Genomic DNA, 15,745 nt, shown 5'->3' with positions numbered 1-15,745 from the left:
GTTATAGCATGTCCACGTCACAGGCCTATATAAAGACATCCAGCGAGTAGTTTTCAGTGGGAGCACAAATGCAGCATCCTTTGTGCAAGAAATGTGTTTTGCAGAGGTGTTTCTTTGGACCACATCCAAAGAAACACCGGCAGTCACTTTAGAATTGTACATTCTGCTACTTTAATTGACATTTTATGGACCTATGACAAACACAATGTTTTAAAGTGAGCAATGATGTCAGAATGCGACCCGAGTGAGACAGAGACCCTAGGCATCGGAACAACAGCAGTGTCCGCACTGGATTCCAATACTGACTCTGCGGAGCCCCCCAAGAACAGCTGCAGGGACTACAATAGTTTCCAAGATGACCCAGATTTTGCTGCTGTCATCCAAAGGGCGGAACAAGCTATCGAGGGCAGAGTCTTTCCCGACAGGATTTCCCAGGGTTCCAGTGGGAGCTACTTTGTCAAGGATCCCGAGGGGAAAATCATTGGCGTTTTCAAGCCAAAGTCAGAAGAACCCTACGGCCTCCTGAACCCCAAGTGGGCCAAGTTCTTCCAGAGGTTGTGCTTTCCGTGCTGTTTTGGGCGAAGCGGCATATTGCTGAACCAGGGCTACCTCTCGGAAGCCGCCGCCTCGCTGGTCGACTCCAAGCTGGGTCTGGGAGTGGTGCCCAAAACCAAGGTGGTCTATCTGTCCAGCGAGACGTTCCACTACAGCGTTATCGAATGCTGCCTCCGAACGGGCCCCATGCCAGCCAAGGTGGGTTCCTTTCAGCTGTGTGTCGAGGGTTACCGGGATGCATACTATTGGCTGAAGCGCTTTGAGGCGAATCCACTGCCGGACAACATCAGCAAACAGCTACAGTTACAGTTTGAGAGGCTGGTCGTTTTGGACTACATTATCAGAAACACGGACAGAGGCAATGACAACTGGTTGATCAAGTATGAGAAGCCAGGAGAAGAAAAAGAGGGGGAAAAGGACAAAGAAAGTACGGAAATCAGTCGAGACGTCTCCATCAAAATAGCAGCCATAGACAATGGCCTCGCGTTCCCCTTTAAACACCCTGACGAATGGAGAGCCTATCCTTTCTACTGGGCGTGGCTACCCCAGGCCAAAGTGGCGTTCTCCCAGGAGACCAGAGACCTGGTGCTGTCCCGTCTCTCCGGCGCCGACTTTGTCCGGGACCTCTGCGAGGACCTCCGTGAAATGTTCAAGATGGACCAAGGCTTTGACAAGGCCACGTTTGAGAGGCAGATGTCCGTCATGAGGGGCCAGGTGTTGAACCTGTGTCAGGCGCTGAGGGACGGGAAGAGCCCCGTTCAGCTGGTGGAGATGACCCCGATGGTGGTGCACTGCGTCCGCTCCGGAGAGAGCGCGGCCAGCGACGTCCTCACACAGACCTTCCACTGCAAACGGCCATTGTTCACCTGCTGGTAGTCAGAATGTGAGGGGTCTTTCGACCTTTCCTTTTTTTCTCCCAGAGGCATTTTACATATTTTTATTGTTGTGATGTCACTTTCATCGTACAATGCATCGTTCGACACGTCTGTCCATACGTGTCGTGCAAAGCATACATTTACCTTACAGGAGTAGTTCACCCCCAATCTGAGTTCCCAGAGGTTCTTTTTTTTCGCCACTAGGGGGGCGAGAAGAACCTCTGGGCCAAAACTATGATATTCCTGGGCAGGAAGTTGTCCCAGGCTCAGAATCTGAGCTGAGACAATACAGGAAGTAGAGCCCTGTGCAAACCTTCAAAACATTCAGAAAAGAAACCAACCAAAAACACTACAACAATATGCAGCCCATGTTTCAAGGTGAATCCTACCAGACTAGTTCACCCCCAAAATGACTTTTTTTGCTATTGATTACTCATGCCTTGGAGTGCTAAGACAATAATTAGATTTTAGTAAATGTACCGCCATTGATTCCGGATGGGGACCCAAATGCATTTGGTCCCAATCATAGTAATCAAATTATTGTCTTTGGGAATGCGATAAATACAAAAACATAATGTTGAACTCCAGTCTCCATGGCATGAGTAATCAATAGAAAATAAGTCTTTTTTGGGGGTGAACTAGTCCTTTAAGTTGGAGAGTTTAGTCTCTCCTGGGGTCTCTCCCATAACCACACTGTATAACAACGGAGGTTTTGTTTTTTACCCACCCTGCCAGTGTACCCACTAAAGCCTCTTGCATGGTCTCCGAAGCCCACTGCCAAAGAACATGCAGTATATTGCATTGGTGTTTTCTTGTAACGTCATGCTCCCTGTATTTAATTGCGTAAGAACTTGCTCTTGAACTGTGGCAAGTATAGGTGATAACTTTTATTACATTCACATTATGTTTTTTTTTTTTTTTTATATTTAACTTTTTAAAACTGCGATGCCATACGATAGTCTTGTCTTTTTCTGTTTATTTGTGGAGTTTCTGTATTTTTACTTCTTTATTGCACAGCTGCTCTGACATGACTTGTATATTGTATTTGTTCCTAGTGAACTTGTATTTGTTAAATGAATGACCTCTTTCAAGGATTCTAAATAAGCCTTTTGGCTTCTTCCTCTCCTTGCGCAGTATTTTATATCCTCAATATGTATTGTTCTATTTTTTATAATAATGTGCTAGACTAAACTAAACTAGTGTGGTCTACTCAACACCTCCCCACTCTTATCTCCTATTTCTACAGGGTTGTTAACTAAGCTGCCACGCCGCAGGTTATCTAAATAGATAGGTGCACTTTTTTCCTTTCCTCCTGGGTTTGCCCTGGGTTGGTTCCAATAGTGTCAGTCTGCTTGCCAGAAAACGTATCCTGAAAATAAGGGTAGTTTCCGTGCTCCCAGAATATGATTTCCCTCACAAGTACCGGTATACGCTGGGGTTGGGGAAAACAGTTTAAATCGCTCATTTAGTCTCATTATTTAAACCGGGAGTTCTGGGTTGAATGGGAACACATGGCACAGGCTGATTAAATAAAGTGAATAATACTACTAATATAATAATACTGAAGTTCATGTTGTGAATGAAGTTCACAACATGAACTTCAGTTGAACACGTTTCGTTTGCTGGACAAAATGGCCGAGCCCAACAGATAACCCAACTGCAAACCCCTAGAAGTGTTTGATTCAAAGATTCAAAACTCTTTATTTGTCCCATTGCTTGTATGAGTATACAGCAATTAAATGTTGGTAAATCAGTCATTTTTGAGCGATGAACTTCATGTCATTGTGAAGTCATTCACATTCTCAATAACTGGTGAGTATCACACACGGTTACATACATACAAAACCACCACAAAGTAAAACGGAAGAGACTTAAAAACTCTAAACAATGACAAAAAGTTTTTGTATTTGTCTTTAATGATCCAACATATTGTTGTGTTGGCTTCACGTGCCACGCCCTGTAACACCATGGTACAGCATTCATTCAGTTATTTTTTTTTATTTTTTCAATAAAATTCCCAGAGTACAGTATCACCCGACTGGCTTTGATATTTCTGTTGTATCAGGTTGCGTGTGTTAACATGACTGAATCACATTTAGTTCAAGTGACAAACTCAAATGGCCACTGAGATAAAGTAACACCCTCTGGCAAGTTTAAGCCCAGCAACAGCCATTGCCCGGGGAAGATTTACTACACAGTCCAAACCAGGTGACATACTATATTTGCATTAGGGAAGGGACGACAAAATGCCACTTTTGCATCCCCAGCATCGCTATTCTGGGGGTAACGTTCGCCAAAAATAGCCGATCTACAAGCTCACAAAGGTTTTTTGGGCGAATGAATTTGTGTAGTGTGAAATAAGAGCATGCCAAATGCGCTCTTTCCAGGTCAGTTTCATCAAGTATAGAGGGTTTAAGCTCAACTAAAGCTAATTCGTCCTAGTGTATGTCGGAGAACAATCTTAAATTAAAATCTCTACGCTAACGATTATCTCAGACAATGCGAGTATGCGAGGCGTTGTGAGCTTGTAGACCGGCTATCTTCAGCACAGCCGCGATTGTACGGCCAAGTAGAAATCAGTCAATAGTATTTTGCTGTGTTAAAAAGTACACAGCTCACAATACAAATCAAATGTGTGTCATGCAAGGAACTGTGAAAAGGTGTCAAATCCTATGACATAACACAACATGTTTTAAATTAACACAGTACATCCGTGAGTTACTTCCCTGTTTATTGCTAATAACATATTTCGTTTCTGATGATAAAACATATAAATAAGTCGTGACTCGCGTAACAAAACAGAAACATGCTGATGATTTGGGTCATAATTTTTTTTACCATCACCCATCAACTCTTAACTAAAAATGCTTTGATATCGTTTAGCTATATTTGTGTGTGTGTGTGTGTGTGTGTGTGTGTGTTTGTGTGTGTGTGTGTGTGTGTGTGTGTGTGTGTGTGTGTGTGCGTGCGCGTGCGTGTGTGTGCGTGTGTGTGTGTGTGTGTGCGTACAACCGTACGTGCGTTTGTGTACAGAACTGGCACTGTTTTCTAACCCCACTTCACGAGAAGAACAATGTAAACCTCAAACATAAATCAATCCATCAATAATGTTAGCATGTATTTTCAACATACAATTCTAATCCCACACACCGTACCAGTGTACATTTCATTTCAGAGAGACACCTTTTCTGTGCCGATTTTGACCGTGTCTTTCCATGACATGATGTTCAAGATATGTGGGACAGAGAAGTGAAGAAGAGGGGATGCCTGCTGGCTTCGTTGACGGAGCCGTCTCGTCTCAGACCTTCTGAGTAAAGTTTTCGGGGAACACGCCCTTGATCGACACATCTTTATGTTCCAACCAGTGAGACTCCTTCACTCCCTGGAGCCAGCCATCATCCTGCCGATAATACACAGTAAACACATATATCATTGTTGTTGGGTGGAAACCTTGTATGTTCAAAACCAGGGACGTGCTGGCTATTGGGGAAAGCGGGACAACTCCCGAACGGCCGCTTCATTCCCGGCTGGTCCAGGCCGGCCATTAGGTAAAAAATAAATAAAAATAAAATTTCTGCCTTCATTCCATTTTGGGGCTGAAACCTCGTATCTCCAAGTTTCAAATTTGACGATTTTTTCTCAAAGCAAAGCCCTGCTTCATCATACAAGGCCGTCGCACAAAAGTAGTGAAAACAGCAGATCTACAATAGATCGGCTGTTTTCACTAATTTAAATTATTTTTAAAATGATAAATACAAAACAAACGGTTTTGGACATACAAGATTTCCACCCGACAACAACGAAATATAACTCATGTAATTGGCCCACTGGCTTGTCACTTGCCAGGATCTGAAATGGCACATTTTTGAGTAGCAGCGCAATGAGGGCAATGAGGGCCCCTCTGCGTTTGGTACATTTGTAACTTGTGGGACCTTCTCCTTTAAGCAGAATATACCATTTCACAAGTTTTCAAATGTATAAAATTATCTAGAAAATAGCAAATCGACTATTTTCAAATAGCCAAAATGGCTAAAGTGGTCAATGTATGTTTAAGTAACTAGTAACTCAAGTTTTCAAATGATTGTAGTGGAGTAAAAGTACAATGTTTTGCCTCTGAGATGTAGTGGGCTAGTAAAAGTAAAGAAAACTGGAAATACTTCAGTAAAGTCAAAAAGATAGGCTCAAATCTCAAAGTTTGACTTAAGTTGCTTCTGGGAAGTGTGTTCTGCATAAATGTGATGCACCACTGACCTGTTCATCAGGAGTGTCAAAGGCCATAACCAGCACAACTTCGCCAGCCTTCAATTCCAGCTCATCTCCATCTGTCGCTGCATAGTCGTGCACCGCTTTGACCTGGATAAACGATAAGCGGTACGTATAGGTTTTAGATTAGGTTTGCTTTTTGCATGTTCATGCTTTATAGGGCAGGGGGGGTTTTAAAACGTTTTTGACTCAGGGCACCCGTTTAAATAACTCTTTGATCCACGGTAGGCCCACCCCAGAATTACACTGTTCATTTTAGAATCTTACATCATATTACGCGACGTAAACATGCACATCTTTCTACTTGAGTTATCCCATAGAGCAGGGTTCCCCAATTAGTTTTCCCCAAGGGCCGAATTATGTCTAGGATACCAAGCCGAGGGCCACAACATTGCAGGGGGCGACGGTGGCGTTCCCACTACTCCAGCGACAGTTTTCGTCGTTGTCGGGTGAAAATGTCCAAAACCTTTCGTTTTGAATTTATCATTTTAAAAATTATTTAAACTAGTGAAAACAGCCGATCTACAAGCACACAGCGCCTCGCGGTGCGAGGCGGTGTGTGCTTGTAGATCTGCTGTTTTCACTACTTATGTGCGACGGCCTTGTATGATTTCTTGATTTGCGAAATAACTTAAAAATTTGGGGATACGAGATTTCCACCCGACAACGACGATATACTAGTGTTGTTGCTGCTCTTATACCACCATCATTACTGGGGTTGGTGTGGGCCAGACATTGCCGGTCCAAAAGATACTTATTACATCACAGAATCAACCCCTCCCCTAAATACCATTCACCCAACATACGTGGGTGTGGCTAACTTCAGCTGGGTCACCACCCACCATGACAACCATGCATACCAATGAACTGGTGGGTGTGGCCACATAAAAACATAATTTTAACTCTTTCTGTACACTTTTTTGGAAAAAATCTTCCTCCTAGTATAATCATAATAGTAGATAATCATGTTTTATAGGGGGGGGGGGGGGGGAAATCATGGCACCCCATCTTTAAGGACTTGGAAATGGCTTTATTATTCTAAACATTGGACAATAATCTCGGCTGCTTTTATATGGGTTGATAAGAATCCGACCTTGTAGATGAATCCTGGCGGTAATTCTCCGTCAGAACCGTTGGTCACCACCTCCTAAACGAAGAGAGAACAAGAAGAAATGAGGACGGAAATCCCAGAAATGGTCAAGTAATGTTATAAAATGTGAGAAAGAAAAAGAAGGAAACAAAATGTGTGTTTCCCACATCTTTTCAAAAGATTTTCAAGACAAAAGATTACAAAAATTCAAAATGTTTTAAAACATTTACTTCATAATGTGGGTCACCAAATGTATCTTTTTGGTCTTGAGCTGAAAAGGTTTGGAAACCCTTGCTTTAGTGCCAGTGTATTTTATAGTTCTTTTCCTTATTTGCGGAGGCTCGGAGTAAAAGTAATCGGAGTAGATGTAATCCGAGTATTTCCGGTTTTTCATCGCGACCGTATCCAGTCTGGGAGGAAATACATTTACGTCATCAGGTAGCCGGGATTCACGACCGGAACCTCCGGTGACGTGCACCTCCAAAATGATTCCCCTAGCTCAAAATGTGTTTAGTTTGGCATAATCATTCAGTTTCTCTTGGTGTAATAATAATCGTTTGGTATGTCCATCTTTTATTCTATCCTTTTTTTTTTTATTACATTTAAAAAACTATATTATTTCAAAAGTGAAAAAGAAAAGAAAAGAAATGAAAATAGCAGATGTGCAAGCTTGCAACTCCCGGGCAAACGTCGTATTTCTCTGTTGTCTTTAATTTCTCTGTTGTCTTTATTTTCTCAAGCTAAAATGTTTGGGAACCACTGTTCTACTCTGCTGGTTCTCAACATCGAGTCCGGGGACCAGCAGGGGTCCTTGAGGGGGTTCCAAGGGGTCCCCATGCAGCTCAATGGTTCACAGTTAGGAACCAACTGGACCCTTAAGTGTCTGTAACTCCAAGAACATACCAACCAAATGGACCCCTTTGCACACTCTCAGTGGGAAAATGAGCACTGAGGATTTCACTATGTAGATTGCGGGGTTGAAAGGTTGAGAACCAGTGTTCTAAATCCAGTGGTTCTCAAACCATTTAGCTTGAGATCCAAAAGAGAAATTTGATGTCTCCCCACGTGACCCCATCTAGTGAAAATCAGGGTCAAAGATATTCGAAGACTTGCACAAATTATCACGATCTTTCAAAAATATTGGTCTGTGCCGCGCTGTGAGCTTGTATATCTGCTATCTTTAGAGTGGTGGAACAACGCTCCCCATGGATAGCTTTGTGTGTCCCCCTGTCCATTCCAGTATAAATAGCTGCAATGACAATGGCTGACCAGACGAGGGCACTGTTGCGCAGCCTAGCCAAACCAGTACTGTACTGTAAAACTACTGATAAACAGGAACAGATTGAATGGCATTGAATGGCATTGTGCAGACAAGACACACGCACAGGGTATAGCTGCTCAGATTTACCGCTCCACTTCGAACTGAGGTTTGATTTTTTTGATAACTAAATAATTAAAGAATGGTTAAAGTAATAATGCGTAATAATGCGTTCCAGGTCTTAATGGGTTCAAATGGACTATAGCGACCCCACAAGTGGGTCCCGGCCCACTGTTTGAGGAGCAGTGTTCTATTACTCTACTCTACTCTGACCCCCCAGCCTTCCCGCCCTGCCTGGTCATCGTCCCAGCTGGGTTGTGCGTCGTATGCCCCCGGAGCGGCGGAGCTTCCATCGGTCCAGGCTTCCCTGGGCCCGGCACCAGGGGGCGTCTCTTCGTCGTCCCAGCCGCCTTGAGCTTCCCGGGGGTCCTGGTACTCCTCCTCATACTGCTGGGCTTCCTGCCCCTCCGTCTGGGAAGTCGAGGAGTTTTCGAACGGGTTTTTTTTTTGGGGTGGACGAAGCGTAATAGGGAAGGACGGGTTTGGAGGGAGTGGAATGGAAGGTGCGGCGGGTGTGGGATAAGGTTGACATGATGCGGGCGCGATCGCAGCGCCCAGCCGCAAGGAGGATTTGGTTTAAAAAGGGTATAATGGGAGACGCAGGTCAGGGTTTGCGCACAGGGTGTCACAAAAAAACAAAAAAACAAGAGGGAGGTCGACAATAGGTATTATTAGGAAAGGAGCTTTCTTTCATTATTCCTCAAGCACTAGGTTTTTTTACTTTATTGTCCCCGTGTGTGAATGAATGTCTCACCCGACTTTCAGCATCTCCTAACACAGTGGTTCTCAAAGTGGATTCCAGGGACTCTGTGGGTTCCTTTTGGGGGGCCTAAATTGACCCATACAAGTCTGTAACTCTGACAGTGTACAAATGGAACCAAATGAACCCTAACGGGTTTATTTGGTTCTATTTGTACACTGTCAGAGTTAAGGGGAGCCCTTTGAAATGTGAACGTTTGAGAAACACTGTCCTAACGCTATAAACCCAAACCCCCCCCCCCACACACACAAGCACTGACAGTTGCTAGGTGAGACAACAAAGCCAGGGAAGAATATTTTTTATAATGGAAGTGAATGGGAAAAAAGTCCCACCCCATGTCATTTTCATAGCCTCATTATTGCTATTTAAAGTACCAAAAGAAAAACATCTACGTGATATTAATAAAAAAGGAACATAAAAGTAAGTTAAATTGCAAAACAGGGTTTCTTTCCCCGAAAATACATGTTTTAATTAGTTTAATCATCTGAAACAGGCAGAGGACAGAGAAGAGAGAGAGCGCAGTGCATCTTGGGTGACTCGCAATGACCAGGAAGTTGTGGAACTATAATCTCGCCCTCAACATAAAATGTATTTTAATTGTAATTCTGTCCATTTAAAATGTGTACCCAATCGAATCTCTTAGTTACATCGATATCGTTCATGTGAACTAGTTTGTTGAAGCTTATTCATTATACTCATCGAAAACGCTATGACCGCGCCGCGTTGTGCCGTGCTGTACCGCATCGTGGCTGTACCGCGCATCACCGCACAACGCAGTGTCTAGCAGGAGACTTCTATGCAAGACTAGTAATCCACATAGCGATTTATTTTATCATTTCAACAAATATTCACTGTGTATTCACTCCATTTTGTTCCAAAATGTTCCTATTTATCATGACAAAGCAAAAAATAAAATAAAAATATAAATATATATCAATTTAACACCCACTTCATAACTCCGCCCCCGGTAGCAAAAGAGAATGATTTTTCTGGTTGGCCAGTCAGGGACCAATCAGAAGGCTGACAAAGGGTCAATTGTAGGAGTTGAGGCATTCACTTTTGATTGCCTTGATTCCACATGCATGCATGCATTGCATGCATGCAGATCTGCAAGCTATACAAACTTGCAGATCGTCTATTTTCGAAATGTTTGCCTCTTTCTTAGAATTATTTGTCAATTTGGCCAATGTTTCATCAGTTTTTATTAGTGCAATGTGCTGATTACTTCAACCACAGGTTGAAAACCACTGTCATGGATGACTGACATGATAGATGACTGACATTCGCAGGCTGGCCACTTGAAGTGTCCACATTGGAGCCACGGGCCACGCCCATTCCCATGTGGATCTCCACGAGTTCCACGTGATTCAAGATGTATTAGTTGTGTTCACAGAAGGACACGCTTACCTCCCATGAATCCCAAGACGGTGCCTTTTCCGTGCAGCGGTAACAAAACAGAAACAGCTAAAGTGAGATGAGGGTGCGGTTCAAAAAGAGAGCCACTGTGAAAGACCTATTCAAACACCTGGGATTCAAAACCGAGGGGTCAATTCAATTCAATTCAATTTTATTAAAGTGTCAAATCATAACAAGTTATCTCAAGACACTTTACAAAGGCTAAAGAGCCATGAGAGAGAGAGAGGAGAGAGGGAGAAACAAGGGAGAGACAAGGGAAAGACAACAAGGGGCACACGCACACACATACACAGGTCCCGCATGCGTATGTACAAGAACGAATGAACGAACGCACACACACACACACAGGCGCTGCATGCGCACGCGTGTGTAGGGGGAGGGGGAGGTAAGGGTAGGGGGGGGTGGGGGGAGGAGAGAGAGAACCCGAGCAGAACCTGTACCTGTGAGGTACCCCCCCGAGAGAACTCGAGTGGATACCTCACAGGCCCGGGGCCCCCACCCTGAGCAAGCAATTTGCTACAATGGTAACGAAAAACCCGTATGTAGAGGGACATTAACCCATTTAGGCCTAGAATTATTGAATTATTGAATGCTTTAACCAGTGAAAAATAGCAGATATACAAGCTCACAGCGCGGCACCGAGTGCCGCGCTGCGAGCTTGTAGATCTGCCATTTTTGAAAAAGTCACGAAAATGTGTGCAAATCTTTGAATATATGTATTTTCAAAGCGAACGGTGGTCCCTGGAAGTAAATATTTTGAGATGGGGGTCCGTGGCCAAATAAATATCAGTTTTGGGGTCCTTCACATGAAAAGGTTTGAGAACCACTGACATAGTAGTCTCTCAAGAACAGACTAACTGAGCTCCGGTTAAGTGAAAAGGACCTTTTCTTTGACGATGGCTGGCCAGATTGCTGACATAGAAACATAGGTTTTTCCAAAAAATCTTAGAAGGATTCAAAAGACACTTATAAAATCGGGTCAAAATTCTAATTCTCACGATTTTTTTAAAATAGCAGATCTACAAGCTCGCAGCACGGCACTCGGTGCCGCGCTGTGAGCTTGTATATCTGCTATTTTTCAATAGTTAAAGCATAAAATAATGATACAGGCCAAGGACCCCTTAGCTGAGAGAGAGATGAAGCAGGGACCCCCCACTACATATTGTATAAAAGTGTGTTGCTGATGAAACCTTTTCATATATTTCATAGATAGCTTCATAGACTACCCGTTTGTTGTGTAAATTAATGTTTTTTTGTTTATTTCAGACACCAAACCACCACCGAAAATAGCCGTTAGTGTGTTTTAAAGCATGCAAGTGAAAGCTTTGCAAAGGGTCTGAGAGGCAAAATGGGATATGAAAACGGTTGAAATACACTGCTCTAGAACGGATCCAGTTCTGAGACGCAAAGTTCTTCTGGTTGTGACGCTGACAGGAGAGGACTGCTGTCTAGGCCTGTCACAATTATTAAGGTTTGTCCATATTTGCTCCAAAACCAAAGTTTTCGTCGGAAAGGTACGGTTCGACTACAAAATTACGTCACTCGCAACTTCTGAAAAGCATTACCCCGAATTAGAGTTCGGAAAGCTGCACGTCGGAAAGTCAGAACTCTCCGATGAAAAGTTCGGTTTCGTAGAGAGTATGGACAGGCCTTTACATAATTAAGTATTTGACATAATCGCAATTATTTTGTCATAATCGTCATAGTCGTTTCCATGTTGAAAAATGTCCATATTTTCAAACATTTTCAAAAATGTATAATGGAAATAGCAGATAGCGGCTAGTTACACTACCAATGTTATTTTTAAAGTATAAAGTTGTCAAATATGTCAGCAGTTTCTTTGTATATTTAGGTTAGGTGTCATATCTGCCATGTGCGACTTCAAAGCCTACAAGCCAAACAGAAATGTAATTGTCAACAACAAAAACACAATTAAATTGTTAATCGCAATTAATCGTCATGTAAAATGTCATAATCGTGACAGCCCTGATCAGAGATCTGGCTGTGGATTGAAGGTTTCCATGGACTATGACTGTGGACTGTTATTATAGTAGTTATTCTTGTCCCCCCCCCCTCACTCTCAACCCAACTGGCCATGGCAGATGGCCACCCACCTAGAGCCAGGGAGTTTTCTGCGTGGTTGGTGCACACGCACATACATGCAGACACCCATGCACGTTTGTGCGCACACATCCACATACATGCATGCACAAGGAGTGAGGGTCACACACGTGCACGTGCACGCACACGCACGCACGCACGCACGCACGCACGCACGCACGCACGCACGCACACACACACACACACACACACACACACACACACACACACACACACACACACACACACACACACACACATAACATAACATGCAGAGTTAGTAACTTGAAATTGTTATTACTGTTATTTTAGTAGTAGTAGTAGTAGTAGTAGTAGTGGGACTTAGCTAGCATCCCAATAATTAGAGCAGGGGTTCCCAAACTTTTTTGTCTCAGGGCACCCCATAAATATTGTTTTAATCCGAGGCACCCCTACATTATAATTTTCACTCCTAGCACCTTTATATATTTATAGCATATCGTCGTTGTCGGGTGGAACCTTGCATGTCCAAAACCGTTCGTTTTGTATTTATCATCTATAAAATGTACTAAACTAGTGAAAACAGCAGATCTACAAGCACACAACGCCTCGCATCGCAAGGCGTTGTGTAGATTGGCTGTTTTCATTAGTTTTGTGCGACAGAGCTTTCTGCCTGACATTAATGATATTTTAGTGATTATGTTGTGAGGAAAGCGTTGAGATAATAGCCATTTTGGTTAGAACTGACTGAAAATACAGTAACTGTGTACTTCAAGTTTAAAATGATACCAAATATTTTTTCAAGTGTCCAAATAAATTCCAAATATTATCAAATTATCTCGCGGCACGCCTGGACTGCTGTCAAGGCACTCACTTTGAAAACCCCTGAATTAGAGTATAAATCAATAGCAGCTTACAATAGTATCCAAATAGCAGTACACAATATATGATTGCCTACAGCAGGGGTCGGCAGCCCTTTTTGACATCAAGTGCCATGTTTTTATCGCCTTGATAGTCAGTGTGCTATGCCAACAAGTTTAATTGTGGCAACAATGAAAATTAAATAGATTTTGGCTGTATACAATCTATATAAAACATGTATTACTTTCACATCAGGACATTGTAATGATCACTGGACTCAGGACTCAGACTCCCACGGTCCCACCCCATCTTATTCATCAGTCAATGCATCGCCACCTGGACACCATGGACAATGGACACAATTTTGCATTGTATTTTCACGACTGTCTTTCTGATGATATCTTCTGCATAGTAATGTGTTCTCTCTGTCTGTCATTCCATGTTAAAAAGGGATCTCAACGTAAATAAGCTGCAGCTTTCCTGAGCTTATTCTTTTAGTTGACATTGTATCAGTGAACTGTACTGTCATGAAACTGTACATTTTCCTAGGCAAATTTCTAAAAAATACTTCAATCAATCAATCAAACCAGTATTAATTACGTCGACTAGCAGACCTCCAAGCTCACAATGCGTCGACGCGTTGTGAGCTTGGAGGTCGACTATTTTCGGTGCTTGACACCACACTGAACTAACCATAATCAAGTCAATACTGGAGGTGAGGCATACGCTGTACGGCATGGATTTCTACACAGAGAGGGCAATTCTTTCAACATAAGATGCAGCATTCAAGTTCAGGAGAGTTTGGACAAGGCAATTCTCTTGAATGCTGCCTTCAGGTATGGCATGGAAAGAGGGCATTTGCATTGCTTTCACCACAGTAAAAACTGCTTTCATGGTCTGGAGAGGGCACTTTTTACAGACAGATAAAAGGGCAGGGGCTCAAGCCCCCTTTGATGTGTATGTGTATGCCTTGCAAGAACCCCCATGTTGCTCCAATGAAGCGACTGGCGGGTGAGCAGTAGAACACTGTGACTGCACTGCACTGTCCTGGATGGCAGCTAAACCCTATATGTGATACTGTATATCAGGCGTTCCCAAACGTTTTCAGCTTCGACCAAAAGGATCATTTTGTTGTCATCAAACTTACTAAAATATTATATGAATTAATATGAATATGTCTGAAAGAAACCATAGATTTTCTAATTTTGTGAAAATCTTTGAAAATAATAATGAAAAGAACAAATATGTATAGGAAAAATGGGTCCCTATGTCCCCATTCCTCAGGGAACACAGTTTTGTATAATAACGCGACATGAATGTTACATCACACAGACCATGACAAGTTACAAGAGGCTTTCATTTGACCATACTGTACCTTTGGTGGTGAGTCAGCAGCCTCGCTGTGATTGGCTCCCTCGACCTCACTGACAGAGAGACAGAAGAGGGAGGGGACAATTACTGACATTGACAAAGTAAGTACATCATTAATACCACAAGAGGGCACCAGAGAGCTTCACACACGGAGCTCCTTCCAAGTCTGCATTTCAACAGGTAACTTCATCAGTCTCACACAGCAGCAGCAACAGCGTTTATATTAGTGGTACCTGCACAGGACTACAGCTAGATGTCACTGGAGGTCATTTGTTCAAGGTTTATGTATGGAATAACTGATAAAGTTGAGTTAACAAAGACACAAGAACTGATATTTATTTTCTATGAGATTAGTTTGTTACGGTTAGTTTTGCAAACACTTTTATATTAGTTAACCATTAATGTTATTTTTCCCACATAATCGTTTTTGTTATTGGTGTTAGTTTACTATAATAACGGTGGCACTTTGTTAATCATCTAATGCAGGGTTGTCACTACACTGTCAGTTCTTTGAAGGAACCTCATTATGTCCAACCACATTTTATCATGTGATATCAAATCATCATTTAGGGCAAATGAACTACTGTGAAATGTTTTGATATGCCAATAGTTTTTATTTATTTTTTCAGATTCAGCTCACTTAGGCTACAGATATCGACATGTAGAGAGCATGTTAGTAACTATGGAATCAAATAGCCTACATACAAAATCGGTTTATTTACATCAAGGGTTCATATTTTTTATTGTAATTAGAGAAAAGAAAAGATGGGTGTTAAAATGTTTTCATTTACTGCTTTCTATCGTTTTAGCGATTTTAACGATTCAGTGGGTGGGGGCATGCGTACAAGTGGCTAAATATGTCAACGTTCCCAAGATGCACTGCAATCTTTCATGGGCAGATGTGACTTATGGGGGCTAGTAGTGTTACAGTAAATAGTAATAAAGAACTCGCCAGCTTATTGTGTCTAAAAAGACATATTTAGCCACTTTGCCCCCACCCACTGAAATCAAAATTCACTAAAACGATAGAAAGCAGTAAAATGAAAACATTTTAACACTCATCTTTTATTTTCTCTAATTACAATCTAAAATATGAA

The 15,745-nt window shown here is 42.5% G+C and overlaps 2 protein-coding genes across 2 annotated transcripts in view; one reads left to right on the top strand and one right to left on the bottom strand.

The window, feature by feature from the left end:
• Positions 1-225: 225 nt before the first annotated feature.
• On the top strand, positions 226-1,431 carry LOC308280237 (phosphatidylinositol 4-kinase type 2-beta-like; the record flags this gene model as incomplete). Its single annotated transcript, XM_080720498.1, has 1 exon — positions 226-1,431. The coding sequence occupies one exon, from the start codon at positions 226-228 to the stop codon at positions 1,429-1,431; it is 1,206 nt and encodes a 401-aa protein (XP_080576624.1).
• A 3,188-nt stretch (positions 1,432-4,619) lies between these two features.
• The window catches only part of LOC308280236 (myc box-dependent-interacting protein 1-like), a gene marked incomplete at its 5' end in the record, with an annotated part of 48,380 nt that continues 37,254 nt past the window's right edge, over positions 4,620-15,745 (bottom strand). Inside the window, 5 exons of the mRNA XM_080720497.1 lie at positions 4,620-4,830; positions 5,682-5,783; positions 6,787-6,840; positions 8,375-8,572; positions 14,653-14,701. Coding sequence (XP_080576623.1) covers positions 4,729-4,830; positions 5,682-5,783; positions 6,787-6,840; positions 8,375-8,572; positions 14,653-14,701 — 505 coding nt within the window. The 3' untranslated portion in view covers positions 4,620-4,728. The remainder of the gene's footprint in view (positions 4,831-5,681; positions 5,784-6,786; positions 6,841-8,374; positions 8,573-14,652; positions 14,702-15,745) is intronic.

The sequence above is a fragment of the Nannobrachium achirus genome, assembly GCF_963921795.1.
Source record: "Nannobrachium achirus genome assembly, chromosome: 24".
Classification (NCBI taxonomy): Eukaryota; Metazoa; Chordata; class Actinopteri; order Myctophiformes; family Myctophidae; genus Nannobrachium; species Nannobrachium achirus.
The sequence above is the reverse complement of the archived record's forward strand: the minus strand, read 5'-3'. Positions and strand labels throughout refer to the sequence as shown.